The sequence below is a fragment of the Anas platyrhynchos genome, chromosome 14, assembly GCF_047663525.1.
Source record: "Anas platyrhynchos isolate ZD024472 breed Pekin duck chromosome 14, IASCAAS_PekinDuck_T2T, whole genome shotgun sequence".
NCBI classification, from domain to species: Eukaryota; Metazoa; Chordata; class Aves; order Anseriformes; family Anatidae; genus Anas; species Anas platyrhynchos.
Window position 1 is genome coordinate 7,837,368 of NC_092600.1, and position 25,208 is coordinate 7,862,575.

General features: G+C 46.2%; 3 protein-coding genes across 5 annotated transcripts in view; 1 reads left to right on the forward strand and 2 right to left on the reverse strand.

Annotated features, from left to right (window-relative positions):
* The window catches only part of FNDC9 (fibronectin type III domain containing 9), a 35,362-nt gene extending 27,287 nt beyond the window's left edge, over positions 1 to 8,075 (reverse strand). The window contains exon 1 of the mRNA XM_038186299.2: positions 6,645 to 8,075. The gene's annotated coding sequence lies outside the window, so the exon portion shown is untranslated. The remainder of the gene's footprint in view (positions 1 to 6,644) is intronic.
* Positions 1,942 to 11,940, forward strand: NIPAL4 (NIPA like domain containing 4). Of its 3 annotated transcripts, none has more exons than XR_005269322.2 (7): positions 1,942 to 2,084; positions 3,467 to 3,715; positions 7,256 to 7,312; positions 8,281 to 8,371; positions 9,409 to 9,569; positions 9,676 to 11,147; positions 11,669 to 11,940. XR_005269322.2 is itself a non-coding variant. In XM_038186298.2 (7 exons), exons 1-7 carry the CDS (start codon positions 1,943 to 1,945, stop codon positions 10,722 to 10,724), a joined length of 1,296 nt encoding a protein of 431 aa, XP_038042226.2. In that variant the 5' UTR covers position 1,942; the 3' UTR covers positions 10,725 to 11,940. The 3 variants fall into 3 exon arrangements, 2 of the variants coding, with proteins under 2 accessions (XP_038042226.2, XP_027324402.3); XM_038186298.2 differs by having other exon boundaries at positions 9,676 to 10,259; positions 10,713 to 11,940; XM_027468601.3 differs by having other exon boundaries at positions 9,676 to 11,940.
* Positions 11,941 to 12,303: 363 nt separating this feature from the next.
* The window catches only part of ADAM19 (ADAM metallopeptidase domain 19), a 32,259-nt gene continuing 19,354 nt past the window's right edge, over positions 12,304 to 25,208 (reverse strand). The window contains exons 11-23 of the mRNA XM_038186297.2: positions 24,852 to 24,991; positions 23,713 to 23,890; positions 22,940 to 23,029; positions 21,961 to 22,156; positions 21,571 to 21,679; positions 20,842 to 21,046; positions 20,233 to 20,313; positions 19,514 to 19,622; positions 19,277 to 19,412; positions 18,983 to 19,049; positions 18,218 to 18,433; positions 15,691 to 15,837; positions 12,304 to 14,832 (exon numbers count right to left, since the gene is read on the reverse strand). Coding sequence (XP_038042225.2) covers positions 14,758 to 14,832; positions 15,691 to 15,837; positions 18,218 to 18,433; positions 18,983 to 19,049; positions 19,277 to 19,412; positions 19,514 to 19,622; positions 20,233 to 20,313; positions 20,842 to 21,046; positions 21,571 to 21,679; positions 21,961 to 22,156; positions 22,940 to 23,029; positions 23,713 to 23,890; positions 24,852 to 24,991 — 1,749 coding nt within the window. The 3' untranslated portion in view covers positions 12,304 to 14,757. The remainder of the gene's footprint in view (positions 14,833 to 15,690; positions 15,838 to 18,217; positions 18,434 to 18,982; positions 19,050 to 19,276; positions 19,413 to 19,513; positions 19,623 to 20,232; positions 20,314 to 20,841; positions 21,047 to 21,570; positions 21,680 to 21,960; positions 22,157 to 22,939; positions 23,030 to 23,712; positions 23,891 to 24,851; positions 24,992 to 25,208) is intronic.

Genomic DNA, 25,208 nt, shown 5'->3' on the forward strand with positions numbered 1-25,208 from the left:
TTCCTAACTCATCTAAGCTCTGTGCATAGTGAGGAGCTCTCCTCTGCACAGGTATCAACAACACTCACCCACAGAGGCTTGGGAAGGGTTTTGGCCACACCTTAACTGGCATCACTAAATCACCATGGGGACTCCCAAACCCTGGGGACACTGGGCAAGGTCCAGCCAAGGGCAGAGACCCACAGTGCAGAGCGGAGCAGCATGCAGAGGAACATGGGACATGGACAGTGCTCATCCCACTCAGCCATCGCCTCCATTTCTGCAATCAGCCTCACATTTACACACTGCATGAATGGCTCACAACCAGCATCAGCAGGCAAATTTACAAATAAAGGCCAAACCCTGCCACCACTATCTAGCTCAGGGTGCCTTTCACCTGCATAATAACAGCAGCAGAAGTTGCTTTCAAATCACTGATTAATCAACATACATTCAATTTCCTACATCAGAAATCACTGCCAGGCCATTTGGATTGTTTATCAGGTGCTCCTGTGATGAGGGGCAGGACATGGGATTTGGCCAGTACAATCTTTCTCAGTCACCCTCAGGTTTGTGGCTGATGAACTGAACCAATTAAAATGAAATGACTCACAAAATGCTGCAACATTTGCTGGGGAAAACGGTTGTACAGAGATACGATCAGGTGCTGAGTGAAGGACCCATGTGGTGCCAGCAATGCTACAGCTTGATGGTCTGAGAGCAATTTCTTAGTAACGTGCAGATAATGCCTTTTATGGTGAAAAAATGCAAATTTTCAAGCATTAAATATTGCAGATCTTACATTTTATTGCCTCATGAAAGGTACAGCGTCTACCCAAAAATGCAGGCTTGCTGAAGGAAACCTAAGCAGCTTCTATTGGTTTCACTTATCACTACTGACCTACAGCAAAATCTGGTGATTGGATCCTGCTGCAGTGAAAGGGCTTTCGTATCAGCAGTAGGTTTGTGTACACACGGTCACTGTGCACAAATACGGGGAGGACGTCAGCAGAGGAGGGTGAAGATGAAGGTAAAGCACATTGGAGTGCAACAGCCTCTGAAATGTTCGCACATCAAATATTATCAGCAGGGACAGGAAGCTGATGAAGTTAAACTGCCAATGGCATAGCCACGAAGTGATGTAAAATGAGTTCAAGTGATGGAGGAGCTCACATGTGCGGATGGACCACCCCAGGAGTACAGCAGGAGAGCCCCTACCCATCCCAGCAGGGCTAAAGCTGATGCTCTCAGGGCTGGGATTCAGCACAGAGGCAGCAAAGCCCTAAATCACAGCCGCTGCTGGTAAAATTGTGCCCTGCCCTCGTGGCGCTCAGCACCTCACAGCACAAGAGTGCCCTTGCTGCTGCACGCTCGCCTTCTGTTGGTGTTTGTTTTTCAGATGTGCTTTTGCCGGCAGCCTGGCCTTCTCTTTGACTCGAAGGTCAGATGAGGGAAATCCGCCCTGACCTCCAGCACAGAGCATGGCTTCGCAGTCAGCACACGATGCGGGGAACCCTGCACCTGCCACAGAACCTCCATTAGGATACATCCATCTTCCTTACACTGTGATATGTTTCTCAGCCCCCTTAACCTTGCCCTTCAGTCCTAAAAACTACTGAACCCAGCCACAGTAGTAAATAGGGAATAATAAACACTGAAGCTTGAAGCAACAGGACGCTTTCTGAAAAGTTTCCTTGCTACCCCGATACCTCCTGTGACAGTCTTAGTTAGAGCAGCTGTGTTCAGGAGCACTGACAGACCTCAGGATTTAATTCCTCCTGCCTACTTTTAATTTGTTTTCCCACTCTCAGCACACAAAGAGCACCCACAGCACCCCAAGACAGGGTCCCCCTCCACCCTCTCCCCATCCCGGGCACCCGAGGGGACAGCTCCGGGGCAGAGCCGGCTCCCTCCCGGAGCCGCACCGGGCTGGGGTGCGAGGTTTTTAGGGGCGGTGGCTTGCATGGGAAGAGGCTCCCGGAGCTGTGAGCCTGCCCCGTGCCGGAGGAGGAGCCGGCTCGGGGTGCCCGGGGATGCCGAGAGCCCTGCGGAGGGCAGGACGGAGGAGATGGAGCGGCTGGGGGCGAACGGCAGCTGCAGCAACGGTGGGTGCACCCCGGGGCGCGGGGGGAGACCCGGGGGCTGAGCCTGCTGCGGGCTCACCCCGGCTTCGGGGTTCGCTTTTGGGGTTGGGTATTTTTATTTTTAAGGGGCAGGGAGAGTTCTGCGTAGGACGGAGGAAAGCCCCTTCATTTACAAGGAGCGCAGAGCCCAGGCTGCGAGCACCGCGCAGCAGCGTGCCAGCCGCCCAGCAGCTGCAGAGGAGCTGCGTTTGAGGCTTTTTCCCTTACAGGGTGCCTAATCCGGGAGGTAACGAACCCCATCCCATAGCCCTGTGCCCTTTAGCACGCCAGAGATTTCCACCCAGCTGAGGCAGAATTGCCCCCGTGTTTCCCAAGGAAGTTGTTCCACAATGAAGGTGGTTTTTCCATTAGAAAAGTAACTTTGTTAGGGGAAACTAATTCTAAGTCTTTAGAAACTAATTTCTAACTTTCCTTTAGAAAAAAAGTTTGGAGCCAAATCCTGAGCTCTGTGCGCAGGGGACAGGGCTGGGGGCTGCAAAAGATTTGAGGCACTTCGTTGGGTAAGGAAGAGGTGGGACCCCTACTCGGGGAGCACTGTCAGCAGTTCAGCCACGGCACACCCCCATCTGCAGAGAGAGATCCTTGCTCTGCAATCCCAGCATGTGTTGGGACAGAAGACGAGTCTTTTAGTAGAAAGAAACTTTTCCTGACACTACCTAGCTGCTTTACTCCAGAAGACCACAGTCACACCACCTTTACTACACTCAGTTAAGACTGCAGGAGGGAGATGTGCTGGGTGTGGTAGGAACATGAGGGTAGGAGGAAGCTCAGCAATTTTCCCACCCACACAGCCACACACACCTCAGCTGGGGACAGGTTCAGTGCTTTTGGTGTGGACAGAGAACTGTGCCTGCTTTCAGCCCCCCCAACTCCAGCAGGACTTGGTGTCCTTCACAAGCATGCAGCTACACCGTGAGTAAGTGGAATAAAGCCATGGCAAAATAAAGCAATGCGGAGAAGAAACTTCAGTCCAGGATGAGCCTGTTGTCCTCATACGAGCAATCACGTGGCCCTGCTCAGTACACAGAGCCAGGACAAATTTGCAGTTGCAAAATGCTGGCAGTGCTCCATGTTAAACTCAAAGCACTAAGCTGCAGGCAAGCTGGCAGATGCAGGGTTAGGTGACCAGGAAGCACCAAAGCCTTTGGATCAACAAGGCTTGGTGCTGGTAAGCTGAATGCTGCCATTTCCTTGGGAGATTATAGAGGCATCCAAAGTTTGAGCTGGAGGTGTCAAGAAGCTGGGTATGTGTAGTTATGGTGACAACATGGCAGTCCCAGGGCTAGCAGAGGCACACTTGAGGGTCACATCAGTAATTCTGTTTTATCTCCATGGTCTCACAGGGTCTCTGCTCACCCTTTCGTGCCTTTCCCACCACGTTGTGTGCCAGGTGATCAGTGGTGCTGATCCTGCTGGCTCAGTCCATGACAATGGGACTTTGGATACCTCCTGGGTAGCTCGGCTGGAAAGCAATTATGGATTCTACATCGGCTTGGGCCTGGCTGTCTTCTCCAGCTTCCTCATCGGAAGCAGCGTCATCCTCAAGAAGAAGGGGCTGCTACGGCTGGTGGAGAAGGGAGGCACCAGGGCAGGTAAGGCTTTTGTGGGGGCCAGGAAGGGGAGGTCTGGCTGCTCCCAGAACTGCACACATTGTCCAAAGCCCAGCACTCAGAAGGTGACACCTCTGGGTATACGCACTAGCTTTTTAAGAGCAGTGTAAATATGACTTCTGTGAATGTATATTTGTGCATGGGACCCAGAGACCAATGCTGTGCTGCAGCTGAGGAGCCACTTCATAAAGCCTCATGTTAAAGGGCTCAGCTACAAGCAGCATTCCCTGCCTTGCACCACAGACAGCAAGATGCACACACTGTGTGATCAGGTGTGCACCCCTCAGAAGAGCAATACGTGCCTACTGCATGGAAAAATATGGGTCCAGGACAAAGCAGACAATTGAAAGTTCTTTGAAATGGGCTTTTTTGCACAATGCTGCAAATCACAGAATCACAGAATCACAGAATTTCTAGGTTGGAAGAGACCTCAAGATCATCGAGTCCAACCTCTAACCTAACACTAACAGTCCCCACTAAACCATATCCCTAAGCTCTACATCTAAACGTCTTTTGAAGACTTCCAGGGATGGTGACTCCACCACCTCCCTGGGCAGCCCGTTCCAGTGCCTCACAACCCTTTCAGTAAAGAAATTCTTCCTAACATCTAACCTAAAACTCCCCTGGCGCAACTTTAGCCCATTCCCCCTCGTCCTGTCACCAGGCACATGGGAGAACAGGCCAACCCCCACCTCTCTACAGCCTCCTTTAATGTACTTATACATAGCAATAAGGTCACCCCTGAGCCTCCTCTTCTCTAGGCTGAACAAGCCCAGCTCCTTCAGCCGCTCCTCATAGGACTTGCTCTCCAGGCCCCTCACCAGCTTCGTCGCCCTTCTTTGGACCCGCTCAAGCACCTCGATGTCCTTCTTGTAGCGAGGGGCCCAAAACTGAACACAGTACTCGAGGTGCGGCCTCACCAGAGCCGAGTACAGGGGGACGATCACCTCCCTAGCCCTGCTGGTCACAGTGTTTCTGATACAAGCCAGGATGCCGTTGGCCTTCTTGGCCACCTGAGCACACTGCTGGCTCATATTCAGCCGACTGTCCACCATCACTCCCAGGTCCTTCTCTGCCTGGCAGCTCTCCAACCATTCCTCTCCCAGCCTATAGTTCTGCTTGGGGTTATTGCGCCCCAGGTGCAGGACCCGGCACTTGGCCTTGTTGAACTTCATACAGTTGACCTCAGCCCATCGGTGCAGCCTATCCAGATCCTCCTGCAGAGCCTTCCTACCCTCGAGCAGATCGACACACGCACCTAGCTTGGTGTCATCTGCGAACTTACTGAGGGTGCACTCAAACTTACTGAGGGTGCACTCAATCATCACCATACCACAGTCTGGAGCAAAACAGCACAGCTTCACGATCCCCCTCTTGCTGTTATTGATGCACTAGGAGGCTTTGCCACCAAGTCACTGAGACAAGAATGCATCCCCACGTGCTTTAATTGTATTAGCAGGAGCCATTTATTCATGCAGGACTACACGCCTGCAATTTGTGTAAGCCTTGCTTGTGGTTTTCAGAAGCGATACATCTGAGGTATGTTGCTCAGCATGTTGGCTGATAACTTTCTTCTAGCACCAAGGTCTTGGGGTGAGGTGTGTGTTTGTATGCATATGCATGGATGGGGAATGGTGGAGGAGCACTGCCTACAGCTGAATTGCACTGTGGAGTTGGACACAACCCATAAGCTTTGCAAACATTTGCTCTAGCAGCAGCTAAGTCCTACCTGGCAGGTGACCTACTTACATAACTACAAAATGATGATTAAAATACTACCGCTTCCCAGTCCTGGTCCGGGAACAGCTCTTAAGTCATTTTTACAAAGGAAGCCAATATCACTGTCTCCACATGGGGACACAAATGCATGAAAAGGTAAATGACCATACATTCAACCCACAGGCAAGCAAAGCCACCAGTAGCACCTAAGCCGCAGTCCAGTCTCAAGTCCGCTCCCATCCCCATCCCACACATTAAGCCATCCACATGTAAATGCCAAAATCACATGGGTTTGATTTTCAGCATTGTATTCACACAATGAAATATCAGTGCTGTTTCAGTTCTGCCAAGTTTCCCTCTTCTCCCTCCCCACATCAACTTCTCACACAACAGAGCCAAGCTAGTAAAATGGAGCAAACCTCCCCCCCCATTTTTCAAAATATTTTACCAGGAATTGATGACAAAAATCACAGCCAATAAAGAATTCTCCAGAGAAAACAAAACAAAACAAAAAACAGCATCTGTGAACTTAAGAAACCAGAGGATGAATTCTAGCAAAAAAAAATTCTGCATATCTCAAGCTTTTCTTATCCACGCCTTCATCCTCCATTTCCCTTTCTTTTCCCTTATCTCAGTCCTAGTACTTCAGCCCCGCTGAGTACATCCCATTTCTCCAATGGGGGGGTCAAACAGTGCTGTTACTGACACTCCTGTAAGGCTGGACTTAGCAAGCACATGGGCTCTCTGACCCAGTAAAAAGAGTTCACAATGTTAACAGGCTCAGGCTCTTACCATATAACATAACTTGTAGCTTAAGACCACAGCTGGGTTAGTTCCAACACAATATGACCATTTTATGACCATTTTTTCCTCATTTATACGCATGTTTTCCTTCATTGAGGTACAACAATGCCAGGAATCATTTGTCATCAGAAACAGTCACAAAGCAACAACTCCACATAAGACAACCTTGGAATTTCTGACAGTTTGGGCTGAAGCCCTACTGCACAACACAACGCACCAAAAAAGCAGAGCCCTTGTAGGACAGAATGCCCGGAGCCTTTACCACAATAATGCAACAACATGAACTACCACAACCTCAGACAATGCAACCAGCCAGCTCTCTCCTTTTATCTTTCACATAGCCATAACCTTGACTTGAGCTTGATTTAGAAAAAACTCATTGCCTTACCTTAGTACCCATGTGCAGGACTCCACAGCGACCCAGTGGGGTGCAAGGTGCAGCACAGCAGCTTCCCTGGGGAACAGTCTTTGGGTGGGGGGCACCCAGTGTGGAGCAGCCCCCTCTGTCCTTCATCCCTCTGCTCCAGGATCCCTCCTCCCAGGGAACGGGGCGGGCAGGTTAGTGGGACATCCAACATGAAGCACAATGAGCCCACAGAACTTGAGCTAGGGCCTTCATTACTGGGTCAGGGCACAGGGTCACCACGATGAACCAGTGAAGATGACCACTGCTGCCAAGGCTGAAGGGCAGCTGCTGCACCCCAAGCTGATAATCTCTGTTGCTTTGGAGCAATGGATACCACTCCCTTTGCCACACAGGATTAAACAGCTGCTTTTATTGTATTGGCATCATCCAGCCCCAAGCATCGCTTTCTGTTCATCCCTTTACCCAGCATAACTTTCATGCAGGATAGCATGTCTGCAGCTTCTGTCCTTCCAGGACACTTTTTTTTAGTCACACTTCTTGTAACTTATCCTCTCCAGAGGACCATTTGTCACCTCTTGCTCTGAAGAACGTTATCGTTAATTTCTGCATATCTGTGTGCTTCGATTCCCCAGGAGACGGAGGCCACGGCTACCTGAAGGACTGGCTCTGGTGGGCTGGCCTGTTAACCAGTAAGTAGAAGCTGTTTTCCTGGGTTTGCAGCTTTTCCAGGGTCTGTCCCTGTGCACGAGGTGTGGAAGGAGTCCAGCATCTGGCGGCACGAGGCCTTATTGCTGATATTCCCCTGGGCCTCTTAAGGCAAGCAGAGGCAGCAGGCCTCACACTATCTCTGTCACCATCCACCAGCCTTGCAGGAGGGCTGCAGTAGGATTTGTTAGCTCAGCTTTACCTCATCAAAAGCATGAAAAGCCAGATTTTAATAAGGCAGCTGATTGGTATGGCTGTGTACCATGCACAGGGCAAACATCTCCTGTGGGTGCCTCAGGTCACCAGGAAAGGTTGTTGCTGCAGCATAGGGGAGATAATGAGGCATTGGTAGCAGCTCCCTTCGTAAGGAAAACTTGTTTTCCTTTAGAACAAGCCTCAAAGCCTTCACACACTGTAACATTAGAGTATTCCTCCAAACCTGAGTCAGAGCTGTGCAGAGAGCAGTAGTCTCACAAGAAGGTTCTTCAGAGCAATCTTCCTTAGCTCTCACCCCAGCAGCAGCCCAAGAGGCCTCCCAGGCTACAGCTCTCAATCCAGAGGACAAGGACAACTCCACCAAAGGGTACCCCTACCCCTTGAGGGGACATTTATAGGTGGAGCAGCCTGTGCCCTCCCAGCTCCCAGGGCTACCCACCCACTCGCTACAGTCCCTGATGGGCTCTAGCTGTGTGGCTGGGTTTGGGGCCTTAATGAGCTGACTGGGATTAGCTGTGACATGGCCCAGCCCTGGCACCATCACCCCAGCCCTTCTGCTTGCATCGCTTGCACCAGGGATGTTTTCACCACCATCTGACCCTGTTCAGAAGCTGCAAGAAGCACCCTCGTAAAACCCCCTCTCTAGTAGACCTCTTGCTAGTCTGCAAGCCCTCAAGCGAAAGCACAAAAAGTATATTGTAATTCACTGGTGTTTGTTTTTCTTGTGTTTGTTTAGTGGGTGGAGGGGAAGCTGCCAACTTTGCCGCCTATGCCTTTGCTCCTGCGACTATTGTCACGCCTCTGGGAGCCCTGAGCGTGCTCATAAGGTGATTTACGTGTCCATGGCCTGCAGCTGGACATCTTTTATTTGCCTGCTTGTCTTTTAAGACAGGATGACTTGAAATAGTGCTAATATGGTTTATTCTGCCTAAAGGAAAGAACGTCTTGGTGTTTTCAAAAAAATACAGTAACAGTTGCTGTCCTTTGGGGGGATCATTCAGAAAACAATGAATTAAGTAGCATGCCCTTGAGATATTGCATGTGGCTGTGATTAGCAGCTGCACACAATTCCATGCAAAATTGTTGTAACTATCAGTGTTACTTCTTTCATTATCCTAGCTCTTTAGCCAGTAAAAATATACATCTCTCCCTCTCTATATATGTTTTCTTGTCATGAAGAGAATTAAAAATCTGAAAGTGTCAAAAATATTAAGCTTGATTTTTACTGTATTTCTATGTTTGCCTTCTATTTATTGGGCTTTTAAGGTGTTCTGATATTGTGTCTTTAAAATTTTGACTGTTGCTAAAACGGCTCCAAGTACTGAAGGTCATATGGAAGGGCTGTTACTGTAAAATGCATGAGCAAATTGAGACTTAGGACTGCTGTGGTATCTTGTCCTGGAGTGTTTCACTTTTATACAAAACAGCTAGATATTTTTTTGCAGACATATTGAGAACCACGTTATGTTCGAGTTTCTCTGGACTTAATATTTCTGATATCAAGTTAAAATTAACATAGCTCTTTTGTGGTTATTTTTTTTCTCTCTATTGCAATGCTCCTTGAATTCACTTCTTTGGGCTCTAAAGACTTCACAATGCCCAAAAGTTCACAAGTCAATCTAGAACCCCCGAAAATCTCTCTGAAGATGTGCTAACACATTAAGTATTTTTTCACCTTGCTGATATGTGAGCCATGATCTGCAGAGCTGCATCTCTGCAAGTCCAGATGCAATGTGAATATGTGTTAATATATTGCAATCTAACAAAATTGTTACAAATCGGTGTCCTTGTATCATGTCTTTTACGTTATTTTAGCTTTAAGGACTTTAAAGCACCATCAGACCTTGTTTTTCTGTTCGTGCAGTGCCATCCTGTCGTCATATTTGCTTGGAGAGCGGCTCAACCTGCTGGGAAAGCTGGGCTGCATGCTGAGCCTTGTGGGCAGCACCATGATGGTGATACATGCTCCAGAGGATGAGGAGGTCACCACTCTGGATGAAATGTTGTCTAAGCTGAAAGAGCCAGGTATGTAGGAGGTTGTATTTTCTTTCTCAGGGTTTGACAGTAGGTACTGCTCAGGCACCCATGCCTACTACCCAGATTTGAGTTGTTGTTTCTTTTCCCCATTCAGGTTTCCTTGCTTATGCTGCAATCCTCTTGGCTGTGTGCTTCCTCCTGATCTTCTACCTCGCACCCCGCTATGGCCAGAGCAACATCCTCATCTACCTCACCATCTGCTCCGTGATCGGTGCCTTCTCCGTGTCCTCAGTCAAGGGCCTGGGTATTGCCATCAAGGGCTTCTTTGCTGACCAGCCTGTGCTGCAGCACCCACTGACATGGATCTTGGTCATCACACTGGTAGCGTCTATCACTACCCAAATTAACTACCTCAATAAGTCTCTAGACATTTTTAACACCTCACTGGTGTTTCCCATCTACTATGTGCTATTCACCACCATCGTCATCACAACTTCCATCATCCTCTTTAAGGAATGGGTCGCCATGACCGTAGTGGACATCATTGGGACAGTTTGTGGCTTCCTCACCATCATTTTGGGAGTTTTCTTACTCCATGCCTTCAAAGACATGGATGTCAGTTTAGGGAATCTGCCACAGATCCTCCAGAACGAGCAGCAGGCACCAGTCACCCGAGATGACAAGAACATCTTGATAGAGGTGGACAACTCCAGCATCGCTCCAGAGGATAAACCTAAAGTATTCATGATTTATACCTAGCACTTTGTATTCAAGTGTTTGAAGGTTGGGTGAAAACTGCTCTGACTGGGTTGATGTCAGTATTCCAGACGCTGTTGAGCAATTTAAAAAAGGAACAGCAAAGGCTAAAACCAGCAGTGTCTTATCCATGGTTTGGCAGAGTCAAGCCAAGTCTTTCAGTGGGTTTTAGACAGGATCTTTGTCATGGGGCATGCTTAATTGTCACCAGGCTTTAATATGCACAGCCATTGAAAATGAAAATCTTCTTGAAATCAGATGCTCCAGGGACAAAACCCCTCTTCGATGCCCCTTCCCATCTCTTATTGTTTGCAGGGCTAATGCTTGCTCTGCACTCCTTCCCCTGGGTGGAGATACCATTGACATGTTTATTTCCAGACCTTGATTAATTCACTGATTAGTGTTTTTCTGTTTGTTTGCTTTTTTCCTTTCTAGACACTCGCATGAACTCTAAAATACACACCAGTATCTCAAATGGAGGTGAAAGAAAAGGACTGAAGGATGTACTCCTGCTATTCAGATTCTGCTCATCCATGTTTAATTATTTACTCTGCAAATATGAATTCAGAATAGTGGTAAAATATGGTGAATTTTGGAATAAGTGTTCACTGGCAGGACCTAAGCCATAAAGTGTTTATGCAGGCATATGGAAGAGAAATCTTTTTACACTTTTGTTTTTGGTGAGGTGCAGGAGTTTCCCTGCAGCACAGTGTTAATTAGTTTTATGTGTTGTGGTTTGTTCTGATTTTTTTCCCCCATAGGAACCGTAGTGCCTAGGCTGTGTTGATGCTGTTGGTGAAGCTACAGAACCTGATATAGACCTCACCTGAGTGAGGGACAGCCCCTGCTCAGGCTGGAGAGCTCTGACAGGTAAACCCCATGTCAGGAGAACACCTGCAGGATTTTTTTGGGGTCAATGAAAAATATTTTCAGCCTGAAAGATCAAACAGGTGTAAATTTTAAGGTTGTTTTTCTTAACAAATGTCTTAACCTTGGAGAACTCCCCCCAGCTCTTTGAGAGGTGGCATTTACTGTTGCTTTTCAGCTTTCCTATTACCTGTCCTACTATTATTTAAGCTGAAAAGTTGTTTTTGTTTAGAGGGAAGTCTGAGCTGCATGTGAAAAGCCAAACAAGCCTAGGTGGGCGATACTCTGCAGAGCTGTCAAGTTGCAGTTTATCCTAGAGTGGTCCCATCCACCCCCTCCATCTCTATGGATCTGATTTAAATGTTATATGAACTCCTGCTCTCGGGTCATTTTTCGACCTCCCACCCCCTTGTATTTGCATTGGTGGTGGGGATGAAGGGATGGAAGAAATAACATTTTGAGCTTGGAGGAGGAAAAGGGAAAAAAAATACTGCATTTAAAAGTTTCTCCCATTTTGCTGCTAGGTCCCATAGAACAGGGAGACTGGAGCCCATTTTCTCACAGCAGATCCTAAATCGGGAGCAGAAAAGCCTAATCCAGGTGTGCTGGGTTTACACAGTCTGGAGGATGCTGCTGACCTCGTTTTAGCCGATCTGGATATTAATAAAGAAACGTGACTTGCGGTTAGAGGTGGGAGGAGGATACAAGCTCTTATTTTAATAACATTTCAGTACTTTTTTTTGTTTGTTTTTTGAAGGTGTAAAGGGAAATAAAGACTTTTTCAAAAACCCTTGAAGGTGGATCTGAGAGATTAATGATTTCGCTGGTTTTACTGGTACAGCCCCAAAGGATGAACAAACTGAAGGAAAGCTGAACAAAGCATAGAGCAACTAGGGCAGAGTAAGCCAGCAGCGCCCTCCTTCGGTCACAGAAAATAAGCCAAGTAATTCTCTCCAGCTTTAATTTTGGCATCCTAATTGGCACAATGCTTTATTTTAGAAATTTATTTTAGACTGCAAATAGGACTCGTTGCTCTCAGTGCCTAGAAATACATTTTAGGAATATTATTCCTTCAGAAGTCGTACCATCTCTGGACAAAAGCCACATTTTAAATGAAGGACTGAACCGATGTTAAAAAAAATCACATAGTAACAGAACATTTGTTAATGACAACTGACAAATTTATTAAAAACTAGGCAAAAGGCACAATGAATTGCATTCTTCAAGTATTTGCATAGATGCACAGAGAGCATTATTGTAAACCTTTACTGTGTGAACATAAGAGAAAGTGAGATGTATTTTTGTACGTTCTTCCAACTAACATGGCATTTAAAAAAAATAATCATATTTTAGCATCTTTATTCCTCCTACAGTTCCCCTATTATTGTTCATTCAACTGGCACACACGTGAAAATTTGAAAGGACTTAAAAAAAAAAACCTTTTAGAGATTTTAGGATATTCCAGTAATAAGTTTTCCATCAGGGTTTGGGCATCTCTAGATGTTCTCCGAGCTTTGTATATATGAGGACGTTTCTTACAAGCTTGACCCCATACTCACATGGAATGCAGTAAAAATATTCTTACTGATTTTTGGTGGTCATTTGATAAAGATCAGGGGCTGTAGCAGAAATATACTGTTGTCTGCAGTTAAAAAATCCAGTTCTGGCTGAATCTGTACTAACTACAGCAGACACTGTGTGCACCCAGCTTACTGCAGATAAGACAGCTGGGTCTCCACCTGTGAGCAGTAAACAACAAATCTGGGGGTTTGAATATAGCTTGTTTACATGTAGAATAACCCAACTATAGAAAAAGACAATATAAAGATTAGAAAGGTAAAGCCTTTCACCTGACAGCCATTATTTCAGAGAGGAGTAATTTAGGTTGGTTTCTTTTGTGGGCATACAGAAGGCAAGAAAAAGTCCAAAATGATCACGATAAGGAATAATCAACCGGAAATTCAAGATACACCCTGTATACTGTTTCCTTGTGAAGAAAGAGGTAGTAAAGTTGTGAAAAATGGTGTGGTTTCAGTCATCCTACAGATACACTGCTAAAAATAACTTAATGAGTGCTCAAGGCTTTGTCTGTTGCTGTTGGTTCTCCCTCTTCCCTCCATCCCATCAGCAGAGCTTTGGTAAACAGAACCATCAGAACAACATTTCTTTTTCTTTAAGCCAATAATACAATTTCTCACATGTGCAGCAGCAAGCACACTGTTTGAAGAGTTGTCCATAACAAAATCACACACAGCACCATATTATTATAACCATAGCTCCAGAACTCATTGTGTTCTCCTAGGAAATAACTTAAAGGAAAAAGAGGGAAAAAAAGAAAAAAAAAGAAAAAGTAAAAAAGAAAAAATGGCATAACCAAAGGTCTTAATTTAAAACCCTGAGGAAGAAAACGTACAAAAGCCCAAACAATTAGGAGAAAAAAACAAATTCAGAAGGGAGGGTCCTCAGAGTTAGAACCATCAGCTGTTTAAAGTGCACATGGACAGCTCTCTCCATCTGAGTCCTTGAGAAAAATCCATGGAGTAAATAAGCTGTGCTAAAAAAGCACCATGTGTCATATTAATATTTCTGCTGTCTTACCAATATTCCTGGGCAACATTAAGGTAGATTTCTCACTGGTACGGGAGCAGACAGCCTGTGCTGAATTATTGCTCAGCACAGACCAAAATCCTGAAAAGACACATGCAAAAGTGTCTACTGATTATCTGTGGTACCGCATGGTGGAGAGGAGGTTTCAGCACTGCTTTTGCTGTGCTTCCTTCTGGCCATTTGCTCCATGTCTTGGCTGGAGTGTGTCCCTGTCGTACCTTGGTTGTGTCCCAATGACATGGATGAGAGTGCATGAGCCACACTGCTGATGCTGTCAGGTCCTACAGCACCAAGACAAGATAAGCAAGTGCTGGAGGACAGACAGGCCGCAAAGCCCTTGCTGAAGATGGTTTTATGGGGAAATAATTAATCCACTCTATTAAAGCTAACCAGATTCCACAGTGACTCACAAATGATTTTAACCAGGAATATTCCCATGGTTTGCTCTCTGTTGTGGCCCAGTTTGCCAGCCACTGTAAACTGAATAAATTGAAGAAAGTTATCAACAGCTGCCTCCTGGTCTCCCAAGAGGCAATGGTTTCTCTATAGCACCAACATATGCTTCTGCAGCTGCTTGGATGGGCTGAGAAAGCAAACAGGGCTTGCTCTCACATGAAAACCCATCAGGGCCATCACCTGCACTGCCTGAAAACACTTAAATAACTGTTAAAACCACTTGAAGCCCACATCACCCCATCCCTGCATTGGATATTGCACAATAATATATAAATACCGTATAAACAAGTCATCCCTATATGGAAAAGGATATTAGCAGATAGGGGTTCAGCTTGGCGTGTACCAGCTCAGTTTCTGGGCACACTCCTGCCAAGCCTGACTGCAGCTTGTTGAGTCACATAGGAAACAGATGAAACCGAGGGAGAGGAACTGAGAAATCATCTGTGGCCCTTGATTGTGTTTTTGTTTTGTTTTGTTTTGTTTTGTTTTTTGGGTGACGAAGGCCATCCAGTCCCCTGTGAAGGCTAGAGTCAGCTGGGAACAGACTGGTTCATGGGTGCACACGGAAGCCCGACTGTCCCGCTCTCAAGAAGTTTCCTGCTCCAGCTGTCCCAACACTGGTATTCTGGATGAAACAGAAAATAGGGAAAAGAGAGGGGTGAGCACTGATGAAAGAGAAAAGGCTTTCCTGAGCTGCTGCTACAGCAGGCTGGGGAAGGCTGTCCCCATTCAACACTGCACATTCACCCTAATGGGTCACATAGGAAACTATGCTGCTCTCTGCCCATAGCACGATGATGTTCATGCAGGATTTGTCACTTTAACAGCCAGCCTCAAGTATGGTTCAGGCTGGAGGCTGAACCTATGGTGTGTGGAGTGGAGGTGTTTTGTCTTAAGGGGTCCAGATTGCTAGAGCTGAACTCAGCAGCACAAAGTCCCTTATTAATTGTTCTTATTAAGGACAATTTTGGTAAACGTTCCTCAGAGAAAGCATATCAGAGTGGCTTGAGAGTGTTCCTGACCCTTAGAGGGTCCTCAAGCCTTGTCTGGGCCTTCCTGTGTTGCTGCTCTTCGTTTTGCGTCACACCTTGACTCCCTCTGCTCAGCCCTACTCGCATGAAAACTTTATCTGAGGAAGTGCCCAGCGATGTGGAGAACTGAATCGGTTGTTCCAGAATGTGGCATGGCTGCTTATAGTGCCTGCACCGAGCAGTTCTTGGAGCCTGATCCCTTTTAGGATCAGCCACTTTTGCTGCAGGATTTAGGATCAGGCATATGGTTTGACGCAATAAATGCTTCACATGTACTAAGTGAAAACAGAGGCCTCTGCACCAAAGCCATGCAACACAACAGCCGTTCCACTGCCACCCGCTGGGGCTGTGCAGAGGTGTTTTACAGCATGAGAGCGAGGTTACTCCCCCGACAGTCAGACCACGTCCTGTCAGTGAGGGCTTGTGGCCTTGTCGCCACGCTCAGTGCCCACCTGCCCCGCAGGCTGCAGCTGTCCCGGTGTCCTGGGGCGGGCAGGAGGCAGCGGGAGGGCAGGGCTGTCCCCGGGCCTTCCTCTGGTTCTGTTCGGGACTGGGTTGGCTGGCAAAGCTCTTTGGGGTGGCTGCGGCCTAGAAACATCCTACACAAGAAAGAAACAGTTTTGAGTTGTCAGCCCAGAGAGACATCCGACCTGAAAGCAGAAAGAATGTTTGTATTCACTTCACGGGGCCTGAGCTTCTGAGCATGGCCACAGGTCCTTCAGACCTCTTGGGTTTTTAATTTCTGAGAAGTCAGAGACAGAAGGCTGGGTATGCTGCTGCCCAGCTTGAGGTCTCTGCTTTGGAGTTAGCACAGTGATAGTACAATCTAATGGCTGCGTGGTGCAAAGCAGGAGAAACCTTATAGACCAGGCAGGAGGCCCCACCACACCTCAGCCCACAGCATCTCTGCATGAGACAAAGGACTGATGGAAAAACCACGATTACCTCCTGGCGTGCAAAGACCTCTCTGTCTCCGACACAGGGAGGGTGTACGGGGGCTGCTGCTATTGCTTATAATATTTGTGCAGGGGATTAGTGGTTTTCAATCTGTAGCTTTTCAACTATCAAGTTTCAGTGAAGACCAGATGGTTTTAGGCTGCCGGGCAGCTGGCTTCTAACCAAGCACAACCAAACAGGATGACATGGTTACCTTGCTTTGCCTCCTAAATGAAACTGTGGGCTGGAAGCACATTATGTTATAGCTACTAAGGGATCCAAAAGTTTTGAGCCTTGAATTTTCCAAGAAATTGGGAAAACTATATTCTAGAGCCTTTAGATTAGACACATTATTGATGCATCTGAAGTTGGAAGTGAGTTTCACGTGCATACATTCACTACACAATAGTGAACCTCACATAGGATGTATGGGCATGGCCATACAATGACTGTAAACCCTGCGCACATATGTTTGCCCATACACAAACATACTTTCAGACCTCCTACATTCAGTTATTATTTTGTTTGTTCACACAGCTGTCCCTAATAGGATACTCTGAGCATTATATTTTCCATTTGTCTAATGAATTTCGGCATAAAGCATGCCCCTGGGGAGAAGTTAGCCACACGAGAGCTGACTGACTGTTGTTGCTTAGTTTCTGTGCTAAGTCACTAGCTTACAGGTGTTGATTTAATAAACACAGCTGCGTTCAAACTTGGAGGGCACCCAAAAACCCTGCAATCTCCTTAGACTATGTATAAACGCAATGTTTGGTGGCTGCATCGGCTGATGTCTGGGGATTAACTGCTCTCCAAGAACCTTGCCCTATGACTGCAGGAGGGAGAAAGCAGGCTAAACACCACCGAGAGCTGGGTCCAAAGAGCTCATACTGGGACTGCAAGTAAGCAAATCTGGCAGATGCTGCAAATGTCTAGGAAGGACACAGACACTAGCAAACAGTGAAATTGATGACTTCCTCTCTATATCTTCTAGATCTTGTGGCTCTTCTCCAACCCAGAAATGGCAAGGTTGCTTTTGGAAATCCTAGGACAAATGTCCTGTCTAGTAGGTCTGACATATAAAGAGACTGGATGTGTTGGAGAGGGAACACAATGGAGACTGTGGGGAACTTGTCAACAAGCAGCTGGGAAGGATACCTATTCCTTATTGATTAGAGTCAGCTTCCTGCTTTTGTTTTAGTTTTCTTTCCTGCCGAAGTGCTGGCTGTTCATAGGAACAATGGAGCTAGAAACAAATCCCATTCAGTAAAATATTTTGGTTTTGTTTTCCTCTGTATCCTTTGGAGAGACTGCCTGAGCCAGCCTCCTGCTTTCCCCTACAACTGAGGCCTTTCCTTCTCTTCTGGGCCTAACAAAATAAAGCTAGTTGGGGAATATTTTGGTAAAATGGGTTTAAGTCAGTCTGAGTGATTTGCAATTTTTTCACAAGCATGTGGGATCTTTATTAAGCTGAGAACAAAACCACCAGCAAGAGAAGTAAATAAGTACCCCATAGCCTTAAAACCCTCAAAGTAACTTGTGGTTAGGATGCTCCCATAAGACAGGGTCAGTCTGGGTAAAGCCTTACATTTCCTATGCAACATACTAATGATCCCATTTTTGTTCCTCATCCGAATAAAAAATAATTTGCTCCATGTATTTTTTGTGAAACAAAAGATGTTTCACAATGCTGATACTGACAAAAGGGCTTTCAAAGAATTGTAAACACTTTAAAAGCCAGAGTTTATGGTAACTTAAGACAAAGAAACATCTTCGAACAGCCCAAGGCTCCAAATATGCATTTGATCTGCAGATTAAAAAATGTTTAGATGACCTTGGTAAAGGGAATACCACCTCGTGATCCAGGTTACCTGACTTCAGCTCCAGCTCAGAGGTATCTGGGGACCTGAACTAGTAATCATGTGTGCTAACAGCCAGCACTGCCATTGTCAGCTACACAACAAAGCAAGGGTTAAAGGGGCTTCACTCAGAACAAACCTCCCCATCCAACCATATCTGTAGGATGGCAGAATGACCTCGTACCTGAGAGCCTGGTGGCTTGGGGGCAGGAGGTGCTGGCCTGCTCGGGGGTGTCCTCCAGGTGACGTCCTTTGCTGGTGCCAGCTGTGCCACCCCAGCAGGTTTCCCCATGCTGTGGTTGTAGCCGTTGGAGAAGGCAGACGGCTGCTGCATATTTATTTGGAGGCAGGGAGGTGGCCGGGGAGGAGGTTTTGATGGGATTTCAGGGAAATCAGTCACCTGTGCAGAAAAGCCACAAATCCCAGGAGTTAGATATGTCCACCTCAAATGACCTCTTTACTCTCTACTATTCTTTTGAGGATCTACGTGAGGTCTTTCAGTCACATAGCAGGAAATATCAGCTGCAACACCTGGGTGTTATGTGTCTAGTAGGTGTTGATTAGATAGACTAGGACAATTTGGGATATTGTGAGGCAGAAACAGGAAATGAGAGAACAGACTATCTCAGGCATTAGCACTGTAAATAGCTCTTGCAAATCAATCCAGGTTTGCGATTGCTGCAGTTTTGAAAGGGGGGATGTGACAGATCCATCAGGACAGACAGGTGGCCACAGGCCTGGCCAGGTCCCATCTCTCTCCTTGTAAGAAACAGCTGGAAGTAGATGCTATGCTCAGTTCCCACTGACTTTCAGCCATGGGGGCACATCTGTCTATTTTCCTCATTCTTGGAAAAATCCATCCCTTAACTACAGTTTGAAAGGGAACCAAATCCCACTTTGTAGGGCAGCTGCAGCTCCCCTGGGAGGTGGAAGGTGACGTTGCCTCTACCTTTCTCTGCATCTGAGGGGTTTTCAGCTTGAAGGCAGGGTTCGCATGGCCATTTCCAGAGGTGTCACTGACAGTCAGAGAAAGAAAAGAAGAAGAGTTATTTCCTGGATTTTTCTCATTTTTCTTTGTTGTATTTTGTTATAATTTAACCAAAGTCAAAGAATGAGAAGCAAATACTGACTATACCAACAAATCAATACAGTTATTCTCCTCACAACCACTGCAATTTCTCTTCTGTGCTGACACTGAAAGGGAGCGGATGGAAGCAGACAAGGCACAGCACTGATCATTTACCTGAACTGTGGGGCCTTCTTTTGAGAACAGATGACAAATTTATTCCAGCATTTCAGATAATATAACAAAAGCATGATTCCAATGAGAAGGAGAATGGGAGCCAGGATTGACAGAGTTATCACTGCTGCTGAAGAGCCTGGGGGCAAGAAAATACAGTTTGTTAAATGGGAAATCCTCTGCTTCTAATTTAACCCAAGTCTTTCTGAAGTGCCATCACAATGAGTTGGTCCCACTCACCTTCTGGCATGGGGGGGCCACTGTCCATGCTTCCTCCTCTCCCCTGCTTGTTGCAAAATGGGGGAGCCCATCCTGGGTTGCAGTGGCAGTTCTTGTTGTTGTTGCAGACCTGGGGAGGAAAGACTCAGAGACTCAGTGCAGTGTTTAATTTCATTCTGTGGAACAGCTGCCATTTGCTCCCTGTAACCTTAAGGGCCATATAAGAGGGAACAGACTGAGAATGAAAGAGTGGGATGGGTCCTGCTCCCTGTTGGGCACATCCTGGGGCCTCCCAAGCTGCCCAAAGGCACACACTGCTGCACACCGCAGTATTTATTGCTCCTCTTCATTGCCCAACTAGACCATGGAGATGGAGAGATGCTGATGTTAAATGTTTTCTGCTAGAAACGTTAGCAAAAGCTCTAAAGTATTCCCACCACCCTTTTCTTTCCATCCTCTGGGGGAACAGCAGAGCAGAGCTTCGGATAAACTGTTCTAAACATGAGTTTTCACTTTCTCTTAGTAAGCCTGATCTTTTTGGATTCAGTCTAAACTGGGCCCAGAAGATTAGAGCAGAAAGTACATCAAACATGGCATGAAAGTGCAAACTAATGATTAGGAAGCAGAAATCCAGAGTGAACCTAAGTGTGGTATCAGAACTGAGCCAAACAACCATGCACAGATGAATGGCAGCCCATCCTGCTTCAGCCTGAAATGGAGACAAAAAGGAAGACGCCTACCCCATTGCCATGGCACTTCTTGCTACAGCTTTCAGACTCAAAGATGGTGGATGTGTTCTGGCAGCGTCCCTCAAAGCAAACCTGCAGAGAAAGAATCCCAAAAGCTCAGTGTAAGCCCTTTGGGTTGCATACCATATGACTGCCTCATGTTAGTTTGTGATTTGCAGCCTCCCAGACGCCCTGGAACACAACTAATACCACGGAGAGAACAAAACTTTCACAAGCAAACATTTAATCACTATTCTAAATCCCAGCAAACACACATCGGAGAGAGGAGTGGGAGCTCAAAAGTAAATATATTGGTCATATCCCTGTGGCAAGTCTGTGGTGGAGCTCTTGGGTGTCTTGATTTCTAATCATGTATCTCATCTCTAAGACAGCCTCAACAAACTAGCAACCCCCTAATTTTGCATTGGCCCACTCTTCATCTGGCAAAGACTTAAGGAATGGCCTTTGGTTTGCCTTCTTCCACTGCTCAGAAACATCTAAGAAATTAATTTCCAACAAACATAATAATCCCCTAAAAAGACATTAGACATCAGAAATGAATGCCTTAAAACCACAAAGCCTTGAACCTCCCCACACCATTACAGGCAGGACTGTACCTACATGATGGCTCCCACATTTTGTTCCTGTCAACACCAAGCCAGGGTCCAACATCTCCTTGTCTTCATTCTCAGATCTGTGCACGTGGGTCCCTCGGCACTTCACCTGTATCCTCTGCTGGGAGATGGTTGTGTCTATGGACACGGCATTGGGCTGCAGGGGTTTGGAAGCATAGCTCTGGCACTGGATCTTCCCGCATTTAGCATCTCTGATATCAAAGGAAGGGCTAAGTGATTATTTCTGGCTTTTTGAATGTTTTGCAGGCTTCAACTCTATGCGTAAGTTCAAGCAGCAGTGTTGAGGAATGGCTGGCTCAATGACAAAAGAGCAAGCACCTCCTGGGGCTAGCCCAAGCATCAGTGTTTGAAGGGTACTGATAGTATCACTTCACTGTCCCCATGGTAGGCCAGCCTCAGAAAAAAAAAATCACAGAGAAGACTGAGAAGCTTTTGTCTCGGTACTATGTTAGAAAACTACATTTCCACTTACAGGATTGAAAATCCCCTGTTCCTGTGCTTCAAAAAAATACCAACTGAATGTTTTAAATACAAAGGACAGGGAAAATGGTAAACTGAGAGTCCTTATGACTGAAGCGTTAAGTCCTACCAGGAAGCAACTGGTTTCCCAGTGGTGTGAGAGGGACTGAAACCAAAGCATGGCTCAGTTTAGTCTATTGACCCATAATTTTGTAATATGTGAAAAGATCTTCTCCAGCCAGCAACTGTTCTCTACCTTTTCTCGCACTTCCTGTAGTTGCCGTACATGTCCTTCCCACAGTTCCCATAGGTGTCTCCGGCGGCATTAACCTTCTCAAAACAAACATCTGGTGCTGGCGTTGCTCCTGCATGGGAGAAACTCATGTGGCTGGTCTCTGTGGAGCCTGGCAGCCCACCTCACCCTATGCCAACTACCCAGCTGTCCTTTTTCTGTCATGGTTTGAGCATGGGAAATTTTTGCTGCCTCCTCCAAGCAAGAAAGGCAGGAGAGAAGGTTCCTCAGGCTTTGTCACTGATAACATATATGCAAGGTACTACTGCCATACACAGGGTGAATAACAGCAGGATACTACATAATATTGCCAGTTCAAAGGAAAACATGTTTCACTGCAAGTAGTGTCCTTACCAGGCCCCCACAGCTGCAAGCACTGGTCTTCATACGTGAGGCACATGCCACTGTAGCAATATGCCCTTCCTCCTTCGCAAGAAGCCCCATCAATTTGGTAAGAGTTGGGGGGACAAAATGGTGACTGGCCAGTGCAGTATTCTGGGAGGTCACACAGTCCTGACTGTTCCCTGCAGAGAGTTCCTGGAGACATCAGCTAAAGAGGTACAAAGAGAAAAAATGGAATTATGGTTTGACTACTTGCTGGTTTCGTGTTTGCATGATGTCTCTAATGTAGGTAAGAAAAGAAAAAACCTTCATCCTTTCATCCACCTTGTGCTAGGTTTTCTGAGGTCAGCAGTGATCCAAATGACTCTGTAACTTCATTAGCTGTGTGAGCTGTGTAGAATCAAATTGGTGACTGGATCTCTTCCCTAGGCGAGGATGAGATCACGCACAGAAAATAAGGCTGCCAGATCTCAAGGGAATGCTGCTCCATCTCTCTGTACCCAAGGGTGGGATCTGATACACCTAAATGATTTCTGACAGATGCATGCTTGTGTAATCTGTTCTCCAACACCCCCCCCCCCCCCCATCTGGGAAGTCTGATTCAGTATTTGCCTGTCATCTCTGCTGGTGACATTTTCCTAATGTGTAACTTACATCTCCCTTGCTATGAGTTTACCATGGATGCAGAGGAAGGCCATACACAATTACATCTAGGAGGTTTATTTAATTTTTTTTTTGAAGGGAGTGAGAGTCCAAATGGATTCCTGCAAAATTATTTTTTCACACGTTCAGGATAGGTCACTACGAGCATGCAGTTCACATGCAAGCATAAAAATGAGCCGAAGAGAAATGTTTGCCTATGCTCATTTTGGAGAGGATTTGGAGACAGACTCTATTTGGCTGTGTTTGCTCACATTTCCCCTCTGTTTCACCTTCATGTACCTACCACTGTTATTCCCTCTCCTCTTTTAGAAAAACCCAGAAAGCTCACCTTGCACTGATGACAGCAGCTGCCATGGGCACATTCGGCACCCAGCTTTAGGGTGCAGTTGTTGGCATTGCAGCAAGGGTTATTGCATTCCTGGAAGACAGCAAGATGCAACATTTTACAAGGCAGATGTTCAAGACAAGAATAGTGTCAGAGCATTGAAGTGCGAGGGTGAGAAGATGAATTATATTCAGTGTCAGCCTTTCTTCCACAACAGGCTCATGAAACACAACATTTGCTGGTTTACACTATTGTATAATCATATCCTCTGTTGGATGGACTGGGTATGATAGGCTATGCTCATTACCTCTGGTGAGTCTGGGCTGCTGGCTTCAGCACTCTTTTGGCTTACTAGTCAAAGTTTGGGTTTGGAGAAGCAAGATCCAATTCTAAGAGAAGCCTCATCGTTATCAAAAATGGAGCGGTAGTTAAAGTGCACTTAAAGATGCATGAAAATGCAATGTGTAGGAAGATTTTCTTTTTTTTTTTTAATGAAGCTTTCATGCGCTCTGTTTTATCATGGATTGCACCATCCCTGAGTTCTGGGATGCACTGTACTGTGCGCTGTAAATTTAGTTAGGTATTTTAATATCTATATGATATGATACTTTTCAACCTTGATTACATTGCATATACATTTACATATAGGACAGGTATGCATATCTCCTGCACAAAGAAAAGCTGCTACCATATCACATAACGGTATTTACCAAATATATAATAAAATCATTGTGTCCCAGCTAAGTCCCAGATGGTTGGATCTGAACAACTGTTACCTCCACCTCTCCACAGTCACACTCCTCCCCCTCTTCCAAGTAGCCGTTTCCACATTTCTTCCCTCCATACAAATTCTTGGTGTCTGGCATGTTGGAGAGGCACATCCCTCCACCAGACTGCAGATACTTCTCCAGCTCTTTCCTGTTGCACTGGTTGAACACCTTGGGGAATGGATGCCTGAATGCAGAAAAACATCATGACAGATTGAGGCAAGGGTTCAGAGCACCAAAAATGAGCAGATGCCAATATGTACCTGCATGTGTTCACTGCTCATCTGAACATTTTCCATATTTGGAGGAAATGCATCACATAAAAGAAGGTATTCAGTGGAGACAATTTTGTTAAAAACTGCTGAACCTCAAAGGGGAAGGGCTTGAGGAAACAGGGGATGTGGCTTAAAGTGAATGTGTTCAGCTATCATTTTTACGTGACTGAAATATGAAAGCTGTTGTCGTTCCTCATCCAAAATGAGCTTTAGAATCCTGGTGGTTTCCAGAGTCATTCTCACTTCCCTTTTCTCTAGAAGCCAGTTACTCTTTCCCTTTCAAACACTGGTTTTCAGTGTCTTACTGAAAGCCATATTCTGGAGACAGCAAGCAACAGATCTGTTTTCATATCTCCTTGGTTGGAAACATAACCCAATCACTGTTCCTTTTAATAAAATCAGTGATCAGTTCTTTCCTGAAGTAACCCTTTTTCCTCTCTCTACCACATTATTACATGTTATCTTTTCTGGGAGATTCTTTAGAAACCCTGTGAACTATATAAGCATTTCATGTGCAACACAGCAATGAAACCACCATAAACATCTATGTGTCAAGGTGACACACCATAACATTTTCTGGTCACCCTTCATTTCTTTGTGCTTGCTGGCAATAGCCAGACAGTTCAGGTTTTGGAGAAGGATGCATGTGTGTGCACTAAACTTGCTTTGGAGTGACGGATTGCTTGGTAGGACACAGGGGGAAGCACAAACTGAGAGATGAAGGCCTGAGACAGTCTTTCAGGAAAAAAGATAGGAAAACTTGACTTTATAACAGTGAAGAACATCAAGCAGACCCACCTCATTCTGCATTTCTAGTTCTTCCTCCCCTAAGCCCCCTGCATTTCCCAGTGAGACCCAGTAAGCCAGACTCACCCAATTGCAGAAGCCATGATGCAGCCTCCATCCTCCGCACGGGTAGCACAGCAGCCAGCAGAATCGTGATTCATGCCAAAGTTGTGTCCCATCTCATGGGCAATGGTAGCAGCAACACCAATGGCATTATCAGAGTGGTCCTGTGCAAGGTCAAAGAGGCAAGTCAGCGTTTTACCTGTGCCTGTCCCATGCACCTCGGGGTCATTTCTCAATGCTACTTGTAGAAAACATCTGCTGAAGGTATTTCTGCCTGTGAGCAGGTGAGCTACAGGCCTTCAGAGGAAATATTTTATTCCTGGGATTTAGGAGGCACCTGTTGCATATATTCACTGCTGGCAAGAAACATCACATTAGGCA

Coding starts and splice junctions, on each gene's coding strand:
- NIPAL4 (XM_027468601.3), top strand. CDS start 1,943: ATGGGAAGAGGCTCCCGGAGCTGTGAGCCTGCCCCGTGCCGGAGGAGG. Junction 7,313..8,280: donor GTGGGCTGGCCTGTTAACCA/GTAAGTAGAAGC, acceptor GTGTTTGTTTAG/TGGGTGGAGGGGAAGCTGCC. Junction 9,570..9,675: donor GTCTAAGCTGAAAGAGCCAG/GTATGTAGGAGG, acceptor TTCCCCATTCAG/GTTTCCTTGCTTATGCTGCA.